This window comes from Manis javanica, chromosome 7 (assembly GCF_040802235.1).
Source record: "Manis javanica isolate MJ-LG chromosome 7, MJ_LKY, whole genome shotgun sequence".
Classification (NCBI taxonomy): Eukaryota; Metazoa; Chordata; class Mammalia; order Pholidota; family Manidae; genus Manis; species Manis javanica.
The window spans coordinates 15,116,891-15,136,156 of NC_133162.1; the positions used below are offsets into that span (position 1 = coordinate 15,116,891).

General features: G+C 45.5%; 1 protein-coding gene across 22 annotated transcripts in view; it reads left to right on the plus strand.

The window, feature by feature from the left end:
• Positions 1-19,266, plus strand: part of ABLIM1 (actin binding LIM protein 1) — a 288,553-nt gene that overhangs the window by 120,103 nt on the left and 149,184 nt on the right. Inside the window, exon 1 of one of the 22 annotated variants that reach the window (XM_073240362.1) lies at positions 2,964-3,811. The exons of 19 other annotated variants lie outside the window; for them this stretch is intronic. In XM_073240362.1, coding sequence (XP_073096463.1) covers positions 3,796-3,811 — 16 coding nt within the window. In that variant the 5' untranslated portion in view covers positions 2,964-3,795. Of the gene's footprint in view, positions 1-2,963; positions 3,812-4,351; positions 4,372-4,419; positions 4,442-19,266 lie in introns of those variants that run through there. 2 more of the 22 variants (XM_073240371.1, XM_073240377.1) reach the window with 2 other exon arrangements.

The following is a 19,266-nucleotide window of genomic DNA, read 5'->3' on the forward strand; positions in this document are numbered from 1 at the left end:
CCTTCTAATATGGTGGAAGGAGGCAGTGTGGATGGAAACAAGTTGTGACAGACTTTGAAATGTAGCCAAAGTCTTTTGAACTTAATTTGGGAAGAAATAGGTAGCTCAGGTTTGAGATGCTAACCCCATCATTTCTAGCATCCAGCTTCCTTCATGTGGCATTCAGAGCTGTCCCTGATCGACCACCCGGCCTTAGCTTGAGCCTCTTTCTGTTGCCTGGGAACAGAGAACTACTTGGTGGCTTCTTGTGCCCTATTGTGTTCACTTGGATTTGTCCCTTTCTTCACTGGCAGCCCTGACTTGCCCCCTTACCCCTCCTGGAAGCCTCTCCTGGCTCCCCACTGGGCTCAGTAGCCTGAGCACCCTTCTTCGGTCTTAGCACCTTCCTAATTTCACTGAAAATATTTGTTTGTGTGCATCTTCTCCACTAGATGTTAATGCCAGAGCAGTGGCTTCTTTCTCCTTGTTTTCGAACTGCCAGCCCAGACCCTGGCACATGGTAGATGCTCCATAAATGTCTGCAGTGAAGTTGATAAATGTAAACATTCAATAATAGACAAATAAGGAACTCATTCTTGAATTTTCTTTCAGCTGATTTCAGAAAGGATTTTGAGTGCAGTTTTGCCAGTGAGTCCAAAGGTGCTCAGGGATGTGTGACACCTGGGAACCTGGGGTCCTGGGGTCTAGAGGGGCCATGACATCCCTGCCTTACAGGTGCACGAGCAGTAGGCAATCCCCGGGTGCTGGTGAAGTGACAGAGCAATGAGGAAGTGGGCTCCACGGGGCTTGTTTGCTGGTTGTTGCATTTTCCTCTTAACTGGCAGGGCTTCTTGAATGAGGGCTCTTGAATTTTTGCCAAGAGTGGCTGTAGGCTAACAAAGCTTGTCTCTCCAACAAAACGTGGTTTTATCCTTTGGCAACTTGTGGACCACCCTTGCTTCATACTATGAGTGAATGAAAAGGCAGCAGTGAGTCAGTCTGTGGGGAATAAAACAACAAATAAAACCATGGGTTGGTGTCTGTATTATTGAGTTTTATCTCATGTGAGTGGAATGAGATTGAGATAAGTTCTTCGGAAATCATTTCTGGAAATAATAATAAAAAGTCCTGCCATCTTATGAACCATACATTTTTCATTTTTTTCTTGATTCATTTTGCTGCACTTCTTATAGCTTCAACTGTAAAGTAGAAAAGATCTACGCTTTGCCTCTGTGCTCAAAGCTCTTAACTATTCGGCCCTGAGGCAAGGAGACAAAAACAGTTTAGTTTTACTCTCCTACATTCCCAAAATAGCTCTGGTAATACCCTCTTTGGTTATCTTAAAAGTGCAGTGGATGCTTTTACCCTGGAGTAGCAGCAGTGTCTGATTGCTGGGGGGACTTGAGCCATATGACTGTTATTTAGCAGCTCAATGCTGGTGACTCATTCGCTTTGTGGTACAGGAAAATTCTTTTCATGGAAAACACAGAAGGGGGGGGATCTCTCTGAACCACTATGTAGTATTTTCCTTTAGAAAAGGCTCCTCTGAAAATGAATAGGCGCCAGCTGGTACTCTGCTTGCTTAGTCTCTGAAGCTGCTAGAGAGCCTTTGTAAACCAGAGTTTGTGTGCAGTTCATCCACAAAGGTATACAGGTAGGTTCAGAACTGTCATAAAGGACCAGTTTGGCTAATAAACTTAAATCTCAAGATTAAAAATCGTCATCCTGAATAGAAGAGAAATTGAGCTAATTGCATTGATAGTATCTGGAACACTTATGTATGATTAGGTTTGAACTAAAAAATGGTGTTTTACTGTCATATTCCATTAGGGAGAGAGGGGGATAACGAGATGGGGAGAGAGAGTACTGTTCCCTTATCTTTGAGCTGCATAACATGAAAGCTTTGGAGAGAAGCGCCTGAGGTGCTAATCTATTTATGCAGCAAAAATATAATAAAATAAATTCACCTGCTGGGCTCACAGCACCAAATCAAGTCCAGCCGTGTGATGTTATTTTGCGTGTCACCGTCTCCTGAAGGACTCTGAGGGTAATTAGCGGTGGGAAGGTAGATAAATGCAGTTTTAGCCACGAAAATTTGGGAAGGGCTTGTCTCCCCCATACTCATGAGCACTGCCCACTCCTCCGGACTTGAGGTTGTGTTGCTGTCATGCCAGGCTGATATTTATGAATGGATGTGAGAGAGCTGCTTAAAGGCTCTTCAGTGCTTATGCTCCAGCTGGATGCTGACTCAGGAAAAACAGGACCCTATGGGGCTACAGTGGGGGCAGGGCACACTGCGGGGAAAGGGTGTCAGAAGAGATGACCCAGGGGTTGGAGGGGACTTTGCCCTTAGAGGCTGAGCCCCAAGCTATTAATAGGAAAGCCCTGAGTCACAGATGTCGGAATGTCACAGTTGCCTGAAATCTGCTACTGCTCACAGTCAGACACCCGGCAGGAGGGGCCTGCCCAGCCCCACCACTCCGCACTCTGAGCTATCGACAACCTCCAAGTCAAAGATGACGCAGGTGGACTGACTTCATTCCTTTCTGCTAGCCTGACTCTCTTAGACCCAACACGTTACAATATTTGCAGTAAATACAGTCTAATACTGGCTGTGCATTCTGGTTCTGAAAGATGTGTAGGCCATCTGCTGCTCTCCCCAGAGTGGTGCTTCATCTGTCTTTTTTGTCTCTTGCTCATCACATTTCTCCCACGTGGTGGATGTGTACCACATGAGGTGGGGCACAGAAGATCTGGGCTTGGGAGACAGGGGCTGGAATGGGGCGGGCGTCGGCTCTGTGACCCAGGGTCCTCTGCTCCCTAGAGACAGACCTGTGCCCCTGGCAGGTCAGAGATCAAAAGCCTTGTCGGGAGCCCTGCTGCTGGGCCAGGCGCAGGCCGGTGAGCAGTGGGGTGTGACTCTTTGCCTCTCACCTTGTGACTAGGGTTTCTCCCTCATACGTATACATCCAAGGGGCTTGTTTAGAACAATTCAGTGAAGCTGGGAGAAGGTGGAAGTCAGAATCCTACCTAATGGATACATCAGATTTTTACTTTGATCTTGAATCTGATCCTGGATAAGGAACTGAATCCTGAAAGATCCTCTTCATTGTCTCAGTCCCCACCCGACTCCCCATCCTGCCTTTCAGGTGAACTACAGACTGGGGGACTGGGGTGGAGGGGGGAGCAGCAAGGCCAATCGAGTGTCATTATTCATTATAACGGAGCCCCCAAGACCTTACAAGTTGAAGAAAATGAACTCGAAGCAGTTACCAGCATTTTTCTACAAAGTCTAATTGTATTTATTGCGTTTGTCTGCAAGAAGCTGTTCCAAGAACTGAGACTGGCAGTAACAGGAAACTACTAGCTAACGATTGACTAGTTTTACTTACTGAAGCAGCGCCTGCTGTGCCTCGGCCCCCTCTTCTGGCAATCATTTATCAGACTGCGGGAGGGAGCGTTCTGTCGCGCGTTTTCCCGGGCCTGGCCGAGGAATGCAAGGAGGTGTCAGTGACCAGAGATTAGGACGGTGGAATTTTGCATTTGCTACAGCAGCAGCTGTGGCGAGCGGTTTCGGCCCCAGGGCAGAGTCCCCAGCAGGGCGCGGCCGCCGGGCGGCAGTCCCTGGGGCAGACACCCGGGCGAGGCGTTCCGAGATGGGGGCGGGATTCTAGAAAGAAGCCGGGGACTTGGCGGGCGGGTGCCGGGGCTTTTCCTCGAGCCTCCGCAGCTGCGGATCTCCGTGCCCGGGCGCGCGCCCGCCCCTGGGCTCAGTCCTGCTTCCTCCAGTGCTGCTCGCCAGAGGACCCGGTTGCCATGGTGAAGGAGAAAGGTAATTATAAATGTCGATCCCCGAGCAAGGTTGCTGAAGTTGGAATGGTGCTGCAGGGCTCGGCAACCTCCCGGGGGGTGATCCATGGGGAGCCGGGCAGACATGTTCTTGGTGCGAGAATCTCTGTATTGTGGAGCCTCGGTTTCCATGGAAGGGAGACTTCATTAAGCACCTTGCGTTCAGCCACGACATTTGAAGCTCGTCCTATTTCTGAGCTCCCGGATGTGTGTCCCCTGTGATTGTTATTGCATTTTGAATTTTTGGGTGTGCTTGGGACTTGCTTTTCTGTCCCCATCCTAGCCCTTCACGCCCTTCCTCACACCCACCTGAGTCAATAAGTTAATTAAGGTGTGTCATGAAAGGGTTCTTCTCACCAGCTGTGTGCTGTGTTGGGACATGCCCAAGCCTCGCTGGGGCTGGCTGAAAGGAGAGGCGGGCTGTTTGAAAGGTTTCAGGCGTGCTGCTTTAACAACCTGTCATTCTGGTATTCCTGTCACTCCTCCAAACACCTTGAAGGACGCACCTGTGTCAGCGGTGCAGATCACGGGGGCACGGAGAAGGTAAAAGGGGAGAGGCAGGCGTGCTGCGAACAGGTGTACATTATTTATGAGCTGGGCGTGGCCCTGAAACGTGAGTTGAACCTTTCAGAATTGAATTGCAGTTTAAATTATTAGTTTATCTGGGAAATGTAAAAGAGCGCAGCAATGCTTGATTTTAATTTTCCAAGTAATATATAAATACATCTGATGTTAAAAAAGTGAAATGTTACAGGAGACTAGCGAGTGAAAAGTGAAAGGCCCTCGCCTCTACCCTATCAACATCAGTTCCCCTTCCCCTCTAGAGGTAAAATTGCTAATAGTGTGTTATCTTTCTAGACAGGAATAAGATAGCTGGGTGGAGTATAAAAATGGTATCATTCTATGATCATTTTTCTGTGACTTGATTTTTTCCTCTTAATAATATGTCTTAGGGGCCTTCACCTCACGATTTTATACCTTGAGTAAACACCCTTTAATTTTGCCCTTTGCTAAGCTTGGATTCATTCTGCCACATTTTCTTGCTGTGGGACCTAACTTTATAAACATGGATGTCTGCTCTTTGGGGGCTGTCTCGAACCGTGTTAGTGATTTATCTGTATCTACTTTCTCTTAAGGCCCCTACAGGGAATAGTTTTGAGGTGAACATGCTGAACTCAAATCGATTCTTGTTGCTGGGAACCCAGTTCGGCTTTATCATACTAAGGGATGGCTAGAGAACTCGGATCATGACAGCTGGCAGTGTTAAGGCCGCACCTTAGGACAGAGAGAAATGTGGTTCTGCTCTATTCATTCTCCTCCTGCGTATCTTTAATAATTGCTTGCTTTAGTTTTGGTCTTTCACTGAGTAAGTGGTAATTGAGTGAAATGATTTGGTGCAGATAAAGGTGCCTCTAATAGTGGTTCCTATCTTTTGGGGGTGCTTCTAGAAACCCTAAGAGCAACAAATATAGATGTTGATTTTTATTAAGGGTCACGTCTCTCCATCGGTACCTTCCACCCAACTAGAACATCCTGACCCTCATCTCTCTTGCTAATGGATTAGTTTGTTTTCCCAATATGAGTAATTTATGAGTGATGGTAAAGGGGATTACAAAAGCCACTTCTTCATTCCATTGCCATGTGGCCCATCGGAGCCTCAGACTTGCTGTGTGTGGTATATATATTATCAGTAGGTACCAATCAGCAACTCTTTCTAAGTCATTGCAGGCTTCCCAAAACTCAGATTTGCCAGAGCTCATGTTTGCTTTACAAGTCAGTAGCCACTTTCTAACTGGAACACTTTGGACAGGTCACTGAGGGGTCACATACTAGTATTATCTTAGCCCTTAGCCACTGATTAAAGGCTGTTCCTTTTTATTTTGAGGTCTGTGTCGGTCTGTGTCGGTGCCTCCCAGCTCTCTGACTGCGCTGACTTCAGCCAACAGCAGAGGAAAGCAGGTTTTTTTTGGCAGGTACACAAAAGCTTCCATTGGAAAGAAAGGAATTTCATCATAGCTTTTAAAGTAAGAAGGGCATGGGGAAGACAGTGTGGCACAGAGAAGGCAAATAGTGACTGTGGCATCTTGCTATACTGATGGGCAGTGACTGCAGTGGGGTGTGGGGGGAACGCGATGGTATGGGTGAATGTAGTAACCACATTGTTTTTTCATGTGGAGTCTTCATAAGAGTGTATATCAATAATACCTTAATTTAAAAAAACTACTGTAAACGTTTGCATGCAGAAAAATTAAAAATTAAGCAAAAAGGGCACAGGGGAACATGGCATCCAGGCATTCATGCTAGAGATGATAAAACTGGGATTCAGAAAGGGTAAGTCCATTGCTCAAGGTCACACAACAAATAACTTGAATGAATGACAAGATGAAGTTGAAGACTTCCTGCTAATCATTGAAGATTCTCCCCAAGTTTCTTACATTATATCCTCCCCACCCCTGTCTAAGCCAATCTTGTTTTTCTTTTTTTTTTTTTTTTGTATTTAATGTTATTATGCATCTGCTGGGTATTGAACCCATACTAATACATCCAGGCATTCATGCTAGAAATGAGAAAACTGGGATTCAGAAATAAGTCCATTGCTCAAGGTCACCCAGCAGGTAGCGGAGCCGGTGCTCATCCTCCGCTCCATCAAGTGGTGCGCACGGATAGTGGTGTGTTGACATTCATTGACTCCTTCTCCCGGTGGCAGGCCTCTCTGAAGCAGCACTGTGTCTCCGGCTGTAATTGCCAGTGCACAGCTCAGGGTCTGCCCGCCCTAGGTTCACAAACACTTGGAACAGGTTGGCCTGTTCTCCAAGCTAGGGCCAGAACGTGTGTCTTCCCAGTTCGGACACTTCCCCAGCGCTCTTCATCTCTTCCTGCTCCCAGAGAGGCCTAGCTCCTCCCTGGAGCTGATGCAGATCATGGCTGCATCCACCCTGAGGAACATGGCGGGCTTCGGAAGGAGTGACATAGATTCCGTCTTGTGCCCACTACCAAGCAATGGGCTGGCCCACATTAGTTTGTGCCATCCTTTCTCTCCTGGAGCAAGTTTCCATGTATCTGCCTGGTATGGGGTTGGCACGGCCTGGAGAAAGCTTGCCAGTGGAGCACATCTCTAGTGCAGAATGGCATCTGCTGATGCATTTTGACCCTCGTTATCTTTTGTCTCCTAACCAGGCGCCTGTCCACTGCTACTTGCAAACATTTATTGATCCAGGAGTCTTGGTGAAATAGTTATTCCTCTGATGTATTCAAGGATGTCTTACCCTTGCTGCATCCTATAACAGAAACAGGAGAGATTTTTGTGGGTTTATCAGTCAATATCTGTCTTCCTGAATACACACTCTTCAACCTGAACTCCAGAGGCCACTATACTCACTTAAAAGTGTAATTGTAGCTTGTGGTTGTGCTAGTGCAAGTTTTAAAAAATATACACAAAAGGGATTTACTATTTTTGTTAGAGAAAACAATAAACAAATACTAGAGATCAAGTTATGTAAATATTCATCTACTTGAGATGATAAGGGATGCTTATGGTTTGGAAATGATGGGAGAGAATAAGAATTTAACACTGAGGGAGACACCTCAAGGTAAATAGAGTAATTTTTGTTTTTGCTTCCTGGAAGCTTTCTGTCATTGTTCTATGGCCCAGCTTGCTTTTAGGGTAGAGTGGGATTCAGTCCAGTCTTAATGGAGTGATGTTTACTGTTCACCTGACATTCAGTTTCTTATGAGCTTCTGAGAACAGTGGTGTACCATGTCTCAAACATGTCCTGCAGACTGGCACCCAAGCAAGCCTCTTAGGACCCTGGAATCATCGTATTCCCAGCTTAGAAACGTGAATGAGTGACAAGATGAAGTTCAAAACCTCTGGTCAGTCATTGCAGATTCTCCCCAAGTTTCTTACATTACATCTTCCTCCTCACCTCTATTTAAGCCAATCTTGTTTCATTTTTTTTTTTTTTTTGACTTGTAATGTTGTTATGCATCTATCTGCTGGGAACTGAACACATACTAAATGGCAGGCTTTGTGTTGAGAGCTGCACGTACACTCTCTACTCTTCGAACCCATCAAGGTCGGTGGTGTTCCTCCCCTTGGATGAGAAAGAGGAGACTTTTCTGTATGTGTCAGGACCTAACCCAAGCTCGGCTTCCTCATAATGCGTCTCAAAGGCCCATCCCTTCTGTAAATTCTTCTAGAATTACTCTGTGCACCTAAGTAAATGCCAGAGAAATCAAACAACAATCCAGTCACCTGTGTGACTTAAGAAAGACTGTCCCTCCTCAAGTATTTGTTGACTTCATACATGGTCTTGTAAAACAACTTTGAGAGACAGGACGTGTTGCCTCTAATGGTATCTGCCCCTGTCCCAATTCTCTTAAAACACACATCCACACACACATACTACCCACTCAGGCATGTGAACACTGCCTAATATAACTGAAACCCATTTCTTTTCCATCCTCAGGAAGATCTGAGGACAATAGATCTTTCTCTGGGGTGTAATAATTCCTCATATGCCAGAGATGCCTTTCAGACCCCCTCATTAGTGTATAATAGTCTTTCCTACATTCCGTTTTCCGACCCTGCTTCCCAGGGTAATGCTCAGTGCCCCACCCCTCCCTGCTGCTGGAATTGTCTGTTCGTCTTCCTCTTAACTAGAAAAGCCCCAAGCTTTTCAAGGGAACACCAGGGACAGCGATATTCCCTAAGGAAGGTCTAAGGGGAAGCTGTCAATTTAAGGAGACACAATGATGTTACAAGCTTCAGAATAAATTGTCTTGATGGGTGACTTATACACACAACTTAGTTGAGAACTTTGCATCTTTGACAGGAGGGGAGCCCCAGTTTTCAATATCATATTCCACCCAAAAGAAAAATATCCGAGCATGAATTACTCTTACTGTGTTACGAATGAAAGTGCTGCTATCACCAGGAGTATGGTCTATCCCAGCTCATCTTCACTTGCAGACAGGCTGTTTCCAAGGCTAAGGGAAAGAACTCCACATTTTTAAAAAATCATGACAAATCCCCTGTCCTCTGCCACCTATTCACTGATGTTAAGAAATGTTTATCCAGAAAGAAATAAGAGTTCATTTTCACAATTAGAGTTAAGGTTGCACGTGCAAATAAATCTGAGAGAGGAACACCTTGATTTAAATTTACCCAATGCTCTTGGAGCAGTGTTTGATGGGCAGGGGGGCAGTGAACTCAGGAACGGGGAGACATGAGGCATCCAGGCTGGAGGGTGAGCCAGCCCTATAGCCGGCCAGTCCCAGAGTAGCTGGGAGGCGGCCCTGCCTCTTGCCTCTCCAATTACCTGGTCAAGTGAACAGGAAGGGTGAGACGACCTGTACTACATCACAGAAACCCTCTTTTGAAGAACAACAAACCGACTTTCCCAAGTTCTTGTAGAAAAGAGAGTCGCTCTACCAAGAGGAGAATGTTGGCATCTGATTCACTTTGAAAAGGGGGCCCCTCTGTGTCGTCATACTGACAGCCCCTGGAGGTCAGGAAGCAGGGTCCTGCTATTGCTGGCCTCTCCTATGCCAAAGTCAAAATGCCGACTGAGTCAGAGGGCTTCCCAGAAGGTTTGGGGATTGGTGAGTGGTGCAGGATTTCTTCCCATTGTGGCTGAGTCTGATCTGGGCACACCACAGCAGAAACCAGCCCAGCTTCCTATTTCATTGTGTGTGGGTTCAATGGTGACTCATACCCAGAGGTATGTTTATCCCAAACTGGCAGGAGCTGTGTATTCAAGGGCACATTTTGCTAACAGTGGGGAGAGCAAATATTTGTATGCATGACCGCCTTTCTCTGAAACCTTGTATTTGTGTTCACGCTGACATGATTAATGCTATTATGGTCCAGTGTTCCCTGGGGGGACACCAGGGGTGAGTTTCTGTGTCCATTGCAATCAGATGGGCTGACTCGTTTGAATAATTGGACTTAACCATGAAGATGCTGGCTGCTTTACTACTTCCTGGGAAATCACTCCCTAGGGCAGTAGTTCTCAAACATATTGAACCACCTGAAGGGCTTGTCAAAACACAGATTTCTGGGCTCTGCTCGGAGTTTCTGATTCAGTAAGTCTGGGGAAGGGCCTGAGGCTTCATTTCCAGCAATTCCCAGATGGTGTTGGTACTCCTGATCTAGGAACCGCAGTTGGACACTGTCCAGGTAATCCTTGGTTACTGTGTGTAAAATAATCAGTTCTCCAGGCAGGTAAGTGAGAACTTACACGTAGGTAGCCTCTCCATTTCCTCTTGCTAACTTTTTATTGCTTACAAGACACAGGCGGCCAAAATAAGGCAAAGAGCATCGTTCTCACTCTGACTCTGCTGCAGTGTAGACTGAAGGTATGGGTCACAATAGAACAGACCTTCTGTGAGATCCGAGTGGCTAAGACACTGCTGTCAGTGTAAGATGCTGGGTGTGCTGAGGTGAGCAGAGCGGGCGTGGGAGGAAATTACAAGGCACCTTTTTCTAGGAGTGAATTCGGGCTCAGCTTGGCTTGGGGAAGGCAGCAGTAATTTTGAGTCGAAGCACAGGTGTGTCGTTCTCTAGGCATCATTCCTAATCCTCGGAGGCTTAGGCAAGCATTTTTACTGGGGATCGCAGAGCTCTCTGGAATCCTTTCACAAAAGGTAGTTTCAGGAAATATCTTGGTTGACAAAGGCTAAAACACCCTCTGGAGTGTTTGAGGAGCAAAAATATATTTTCAAAACCAGTGGTTTTGGTACCCACTACCACTACATTAGTCTATAGTCTAACTGTCTATATTCTTTCTGTTGTTTATTATTTGAAATAGTGTGAAAGGAGACGTTTAAGAAAAATTAAGATAAACAAATAATGGTAGAAACAGACAGCAAGGTTATTCCACATGGAAGTGTCTGATGGGAAATGGGAGAGAGGGCTGAGTACCCCCAGAAAAATGGCAGGGACTGACTGTAGGTTCCCAGGTCCATGGAGGGTCCCATAAGTGACATATGGTCTAAATGAGTATCTACTGGACTGCTGTTTATGTACCACATGTGGGACCCCTGTCTGAGCAGCCATTGAGGAACAGAGTTTGAGGGCCATCAGTGGGAATAAGGTTTGGAGTCCAGTTATGCTGCTCCTGCCAACCTGGAAACCACTACAAGTTCTGCCATGTGGGAAGTTCCCAGCCCGAAACAATGAGCCACAGCAGTGGGCTTCTTGGTCACATCATGTTCCTACTGAGGTCTGCTCTCTGCAAGGCATTTCAGGGATGACCGGATCTGCTGGAAAGTTCCTGCCTTCTTAATGAACTAGTCAGTGTTGGGAGGAGTGCACCTAGAGGCAATGCAAGGTGATAGAAGGGGTAGAAACAAGATTCTGTGGAGGTGCGAAGGAAGGAAGTAGTGTTTCAATGGAATAAAGGCTTTCTAGAAAAGGGAGCATGTAAGATTGGCCTTGAGGGGTTCTGTAAGTTCTTACAGTTAGGGATGGTGTTTGATTCAACTTGTATTCCTAACACTGTGTTTGCTCCATAGTAAATGCTCAATGAATGTTGAATGAACTTATACGTGAATGAATGATATGTATTGGTGGGGGAGATGGTTATACTTGTTTAAGTATTTATTCAATACAATACAACCTAACAAGAGATAAGCAATAAATAGAAATGAATTAAATATATATAAAATTAAAAAGATAAAATGAAGTTCTTGACCTGAAAGCACTAATATTCTAGCAAAGACTATGGACAAATAAGTAGTTAGGATACAATGTGAAATGTATGCAACAGAGAACTATTAAAGTAATATGGGACTATAGTATAGGGAATGATTAATTCTGCTGCAAGGTCATGGCAGGCTGGGCTTTGAAGGATGAATAGGAGTGCAACAAGTGGCTAATGAAGAAATGAGAGAAAGGTGGTCAAATTGGCAAAAGAGAAGCAGTAGGAAATGCAGCCAGCTGAGTTTGGCAAGAGCTACTATTGGTCACTCAGTACAGCAGTGGACAGAAGAGTAAACAGAGGGCTTTGCAGATCAAGATGAGGTGAGGATGAATAGAGCTGGAGGTTGTACATACAGTGTCTCTGAGAACCAGGCAGATGACCTAAATGAGTGGAGACTGGGGCAAGGCAGATAACATGTCCCTCCCTGAAGAGAGAAGTCACTCTTGTTCCATCCTAGTTTCCATGGAGGGCCATGGGCCAACTGGCCAGAACTCCCAATTCTCAAGAGTGACTAGAAATAAAGTTTTTTGTGTAAAATCTCCAGATGTTTAAGTGTTGGCAAATGATTCAGCTTTCTCTTCAAAAAAAAATCTTTTGTGTAGGCCAAGCAAAACATGTTTGTGGGCAGGAATCAGCCAAAGAGCTTCCAGATTGTGGTCTGGTGCTTAAGACAGTGTTCACCACACCTGCCACAGTAGGAAATACATTTACACACATCAAGACCCAGAACTCCTGCACATACACATCTAAGTGGCTACAGTAAAGTCATGGGAAGCAATACTTACCTTTACTCTGCTCTTTTCTGTTCTCTTCTGTATTTTAATTGTGCCGGTCATGACCCATTGAGCTGATTTCATGTTTCAGTGGGTCGAGACCTGAAGCTTGAAAACAATGGTTTAGAACATCTACATTAACATTTCCTGGAGGAAAACAAAATAAGGTAATTTCCTGGGCAAACATATTTCCATCCTGGATATTCTTGTAGTAGGGCTAAAATAGGTATGTTTTGGTCAAGTTGAGTTTCTTCACTTCCAACTGGAAAAGTTTCAACAGAGTAATTTCAGAATCTTTTGGTGGCCATTTATCTTAAACAGAGGTCACTAGAATTTGCTATTATCTTTTTGGGTGCTTGATACAAATCAGAACTGTCCCAGCTGCTGAATTCAGAGTAAAATGCTGCTTGGTTAATATCAGAAAGTCCAAAGGAAACCCTCACTCAGGCCTCAGAAGCCTGATTTTTCTGGAACTACTATTTCATCTAGAAGAACTTTTCCCTGTGATTCTACATCACCATGTCCTTTTACCATGCTTCCCTGGTCCCCTTGCTTTTGCGTCACATCCAGGGAGAGGACAAGTTCAGGATTTGGACGGCCTGTCACACACCAGCATCTCATGTATCGTCACTGCAACAGCGCTTCACCCCCATCTGTTGGGCATCATGTGCTCTATATAGCACTCATTTTGAATAAATCAGAGTGTTTTGAGAAATATTACAATTTAGGGACTTTGGAAAGAGGGTGCCCCTCTCTTGGGAATTTCTGGGAGGTGAGTTGTCATAGCCAGCCTCCTGTTAGTCTGCCATCGCTCCTATCTTGAGTGGGAGACACTCCTGGAAACAAGAGCTGGTTTCTTGCCATAGGAAGGAGCTGACATTGTGGAGATAGCCCCAGGGAAAGGCTGCGCCTACCACTAAAGACGCAGGGCCCAGTGAGACAGCCTTCACATGGTGGTTTTGCATAAGTAGGCAAAGAAGCTGCTGAACATGAACCAAGCAAACAAGGCTGGGCAGCAGCCCCTTGCTAGGACAGATCATAGCCAATACAATCCTGTCAGGGGCAGGGGGTCAGTGTTTGAAGATGAGATGGCAAGGCCCCTTCTCTACAGGGCCTGTGCGTTACCCCTGCGGGGCACTGTTCTCATCCTGCAGTAGGAGCAGTGCCCTCCGAAGTTGTGCAGCCCATCTCCGGTACATCTTTGTTACCCAGAGGTGGCATGCTGCCAGAGAGCCCATGCCGGGATTGGTATCAGATGAATCACATCTCTGACACTTGCCAGAGGAAACAGAGCCAAGTTCTGACCTGTGTGAGGTTCAACTTTTTTTTCAGTGAAAACAGTACTGGGAATTTAGTACTTGGTGTTCCCTCCAGGGAGGTTTGGGAGGTTTGATAAATTATCTGAAAAGTTTGAACATTGGAAAGAATTATTGGTAGATCTACAATTCCAACTTGTTTTTTTTTAAAAAAAAAAAAACACAATGGATTGTTTACCAGAAAGGCAAGTGGGAGAAAAGGAAGTGATTAAATCTAGGAGGAAGAAAAAGTTGTATAAGAAAGGGAATCTGCTCTCAGGATGCACTGCAGGGCCTGAGAACCGTGATTAGGTTCTCAAAGGGTAAGCACTGACCACGGATTTAACTGAAAACAGTGATGCATATTGGTAAGAGCAGGATGCTACTAAGTAACAGCTGAGCTGGTATAAACACAGTGCTAAGAAATACAGCAATGAAGACCAGAAAATCACCGAAAGTTGAACACATCTGCCTATGGGGAGTGGGGGACAGGCAAGTGCCATCATGCATTATAAGCATCCTTGATCATTATACATATAAGCCTCTTTTGTTCCTTAAACTTTGATAAAAACATATGGGAAGAGAACCACTACTAACCGGTTCATAGTTTTATTGTCAGGATTCATTTAAATGAGAGAATATGTGTAAAAGCTTCAAACATGGCTCCTGCCATGCAGTAGGTACTCAATACATGTTGATTGAGGGTCGGTGATCTGTAGAGTTTATTTAAATAACAGGGTAGGTACACAGCCCAGAGCCAAAAGAGAATGGGCAGAGATTCCTTGCACAGAGAAGAAAACTAAGACATAGTGGCAAGCAGAATGAAATGTGTAACTGCTGGAGCGGCAACGTCAAACTGCCTGCAGCTAGGTTCCCAACAGAGACTGGCTCAGAACCCAAACTTGTGAAGCCCTTTCCTGTATATATCCATCTCTTTCTTAGTATGATTATCACTCCATTTTGCCTTGTTGGCTTTGTAGAATTATCCCCTAAGCCTACAGGATTGTATAGGCTTGCCTAAAAACCTAGCTGTGTTCATAAGTCGGAGATCTGCAGCCAGACTGCCTGAGTACAAATCCCAGCTTCACTTTGTTCTTGTTGTGTGACCTTGGACAAGTCACTTAACTTTCCTGTGCCTCTGTTGCCTCATCAGAGAAAAAGAGTATTAACTTTATAGGACTGTTGTGAGAATTGGATCAATCAATACATGAAAAGCATTTAAAACAATGACTGGCATATAGCAAGAACTCAGTAATTGTTTGATCTTACTGCTGATAATATTGTTATTCCTCTTGGCTGAGTAAAATCAGAGGTAATGTGTGCATTGATATGGAGATGATTAAGCAAATTAGCTTTGGGTCCCAGGCCTACGTATAGATCTGGGGTAGGTGAGTTGGAGAACCCAGGAAGGCCACCTCTTTCTGCTGAGCAATCTCTTTATAATTCACCTCAAGTTGCTCAAGACTTTGTAAACTTCTGTCATGCTATGCAACTCCAGGACCATATGCACGGCTTCCTGTGGCCAGTAATGCATATTGTCCAATGATAAAACTTCAAGAAATTCTGCCTGCTTGGGTGCTGATGACTGCATCCCCTGGGCAAGCAAGCCGATGACCCTTGTTCGTCTGTGGGCTGTGGAATGAAGTGAGATGTCTGACAGTGATTTGGTGCATGGATGTGGGGGTCTTGTAAAAACAATTGTTTTAAAGTGTCAGGCCAGAATCCAGGTGTGCTCGAGATTCCTACAGGGGGAAGCTGACCGCCCACTCTGCAGCAGTCCCTGCTGGCTCTTCCCACTGTATGTCGTTCTCTGGGCACACCGTAGTTAGTTTGGCTTTCCCAAGGCTCTGGTACCACCTGGCCTCCTGCCTGCGGCTCACGTCAGCAGGAAATTGTACTTTGTTGCAAGAAACTTCAACAGTTGATTTGACACTGAGCCATCGATAAGGTCATTCCTTCAGCTTCTTTTTCTGAGTCAGAGACTTATCTTATGTCATGTGTTGAGTTTACTGACATCATCAAAATTACTCAATTGATACTGTTGCTGAACTCAAGGTATTCAACCAACTTTCAGTTTCAACTGGAAGCTGTTGGTATGGGAGAGAGAAAATCAGGCCAATATTAAGTAAATGAACATATTGAACATTCATTTATAGACACAGACCTTGTGCCAGGAAAGGTGCTAGACCCTGGGAATATACCGGCAGTTGCTTGTAGAGAAGACAGAAGATAGAGAAACAGAAGGTTTAGGCTGTGGTTAAGTATAGAGAAAGTAAACAGATGGGGGAAGCAGGAAGACCAGACTGCCTTTACTTAGATGGTCCAAGGAAAGTTCCCAGAGAGGTGGCAGATGAGATTGCTTTAGGGTGAGAGTGGAAGGAGAAGAAGCCAGCCTTGCAAATAGCTGGGGACAGGTGAGATGAGCCTTCGGGGATGGGAAAGGGGCATGTGCCTGGAGCAGCGGGATCTGGTGCCTGGGAGCTGTAGGGATCAGGGGAGAGAAGAGGCTGCAGCGGCAGGCGGGGCTTTCCATCCCCAGCAGGGCACCCTGGACAGTGTGGCGGTCTGCTCGACTTACGTCCTTGCACGCTCATTCTGGTTGCTATGTGGCAGAGGGATTGAAAAATGAATCAGAAGTCTACACTGTTGTGTTTGAGGGATCAACTATGTATAGTCATAGCTTATTGTTTCTAATTTTCTGGCAAATCTTCGGTGCTGACACTGGTGTGGACATACCTCCAGGCAGGTTGTATTTGTGACAACTCCCACTGGAGATGTGAACTGGATCTAATTGTATCTCATTCGAATTTTTTTTTTTTTTTGTCTTTTCAGAAACTCTTTACCAAGAGGGCACTGGGGCTGAAATGATAATGAGGACATTTTTCAGGGTGGGGATGTATTGATGAAAAACACTTATATGCCTTAGTGGGGAGGATTTCAGGCATGAATAATGTGTAAGATGAGTAGAGGGTATTAGGTGACCCTGACTGTGTATATACAGCTCCTTCCAGTTGCTGTGCAAATGATGAGAGGCTGAGACTAACAGGTACTAGTTAAACTTGCTGCTTAAAATCTATAGAGACAAAAAAAAGTACCTATAGAGACAGAAAATAGGTAAGTGGTTACCTAAGACTGAGCAGGCGAATGAATAGGGAGTAACTGTTAAAGGGTATGTTTCTCTTTGGGGTGATGAAAATGTTGCAAAATTAAATTGTGATGGTCCCGTAGCTCTGTGAAAATCCCCCAAATCATTGAATTTGCCTTTAAATAGATGAATTGTGTGATACATGAATTATTTCTCAATAAAGCTATTAAAACAAAATGTACTGCTTGTAGCCCTTATAGGTTAACCTGAAATGGTGGCAGAGACAGCTGTAAGATTCATGGGGCGAACTGAACAGTCACTGTGTATCACATAGCACAGAAGACGCAGAGGACAACAGAGTGAGAAATTACATACCGTGTTTGAGTTTAAGGTGGAACACACGGGCATTTACGATCAGGCTCTTGAACTACACCCCACCATATGCCTGCATTGAAACACCAGGGACACAGCAACGGCTTCCCTTTCTTGAACATTCACTATCAGGAAAGGCAACGAGCAGTTAATATACAGTAGCTCGTTTATCCTCCTAAGTGTCAAAGCAGGATTTTATCCCCATTTTATAGAAGAGGAAATTGAGGCTTAGGGAAGAAAAGTGACTGTTCAAGATCACACAGCTAAGAGGGGCAAGATTGGAACCAAGTCTGTCTGCCCAGAACCATGACTGGCTTCCCGCTGGAGGTGGCCCCTCCGCACAGGCCATCCCGTCACAGCACGGGGCTCCAGTGGGCCCGCACTCCGAGCTGACAAACAGTCCTGTCTCAACTCCTAAGAAATAGGCCAGACTATAATCTGATCATATCACCTCTCTCCGTACCCTCGGCCCAGGGGGAAATGGGGTACCTTTAAAGTCTTTTCCTCATAGCTTGTTCTTCAAGGCAGCATAGGGGCAAACCTCGCTCATGGCCTTGTATTCCCTCATGCCCTTCACTTACTCTGTGCTTGAGCCAAACCAGATGTCCCGATGTTCTCCAGACATACCCCATCCCACCCTCCTTGTCATCTGAGATGCCTTCCACTTCCTTCTTATCCACTTAAATTCTCCCCTTCCTTTAAGGCATAGCTGAGCGGGTGGTTCCTTCTTGAAGCATTTTTCTGGTTTCTCCTCATCTTACCCTTTTCTTCCGGCACATGATTTAGTCTCTACTTGTATTTATATTCGTTCATTCCCATTTATAATCTCTCTCTCTCACCAACCCCCCGTTCTTCCCTGGACCTCCCTGCCTCTACTTTACTAAACGGTAGGCTTTTGGCAGTCGGATCTGGAGTTTACAGGGCTGTCTGGGGAGAAATGCTGCGGCTTTGCCCTGCGGTTGCCCTTGTCCCCGGGGCCTGTCCCAGGAGACTGCCCGACTTACCGTGCCCTGAGCATGCCCGGGCTCTCCCACCTCCCGGCCGTCGCTCATGGTGTCCCTGCTCTCGGAACTCTCCTCCTCTTGTTAGTCTTCCACCCACAGCCCACCCCACCTGTCAAATTGCACTCCCTCCTGCGTGGAACTTTCTCCACCTATCTGCCCCTGCCTGCTGCATGCATCTTTCTTCAGAAGTCCTAGCATGCAGACCGTGCCTCTCTATCTATAGAGATAGAGGACAGCTCCCAAGTGGTTTTCTGTGTTGCTTAGCTTCGCCAGGTGGGGCTTCCTGTGGGCTCCGCACATACCTGGGATCTCTGCCCTCCGCGGTGGGGACGGCGCAGGCAGCCAGGCTCGAGTCCCCCGCAGATCCGGGCACAGCATGCACACACGGTGGCACTCACAGCGTCAATATCTGTTGACTGCTGATAAGAAGTTATTTCCCAAGGGTTGGAAGGTTGCACTTAGGAGTTTTCACAGAGGCATTTTTATTTTATTTTATTTTATTTTATTTTATTTTATTTTATTTCATTTCATTTCATTTCATTTCATTATTTTTTTATGTTTGTATCATTAATCTACAATTACATGAGCAAAATTATGGTTACTAGACTCCCTCTATTATCAAGTCCCCACCACCTACCCTATTACAGTCACTGTCCATCAGCGCAATAAGATGCTATAGAATCACTACTTGTCTTCTCTGTGCTGTACAGCCTTCCCCACGCCCCCCATCCCCTACATTATGTGTGCTAACTGTAATGCCCCTTTTTCCCCCTTATCCCTCCCTTCCCACCCATCCTCCCCAGTCCCTTTCCCTTTGGTAACTCTTAGTCCATTCTTGGGTTCTCTGATTCTGCTGCTGTTTTGTTCCTTCAGTTTTTTCTTTGTTCTTATACTCCACAGATGAGTGAAATCATTTGGTACTTGTCTTTCTCTGCCTGGCTTATTTCACTGAGCATAATACCCTGTAACTCCATCTATGTTGTTGCAAATGGTAGGATCTGTTTTCTTCTTATGGCTGAATAATATTCCATTGTGTTTATGTACCGCATCTTCTTTATCCATTCATTACTGATGGACACAGGTTGCTTCCATTTCTTGGCTATTGTAAATAGTGCTGCGATAAACATAGGGGTGTATCTGTCTTTTTCAAACTGGGCTGCTGCATTCTTAGGGTAAATTTCTAGGAGTAGAATTCCTGGGTCA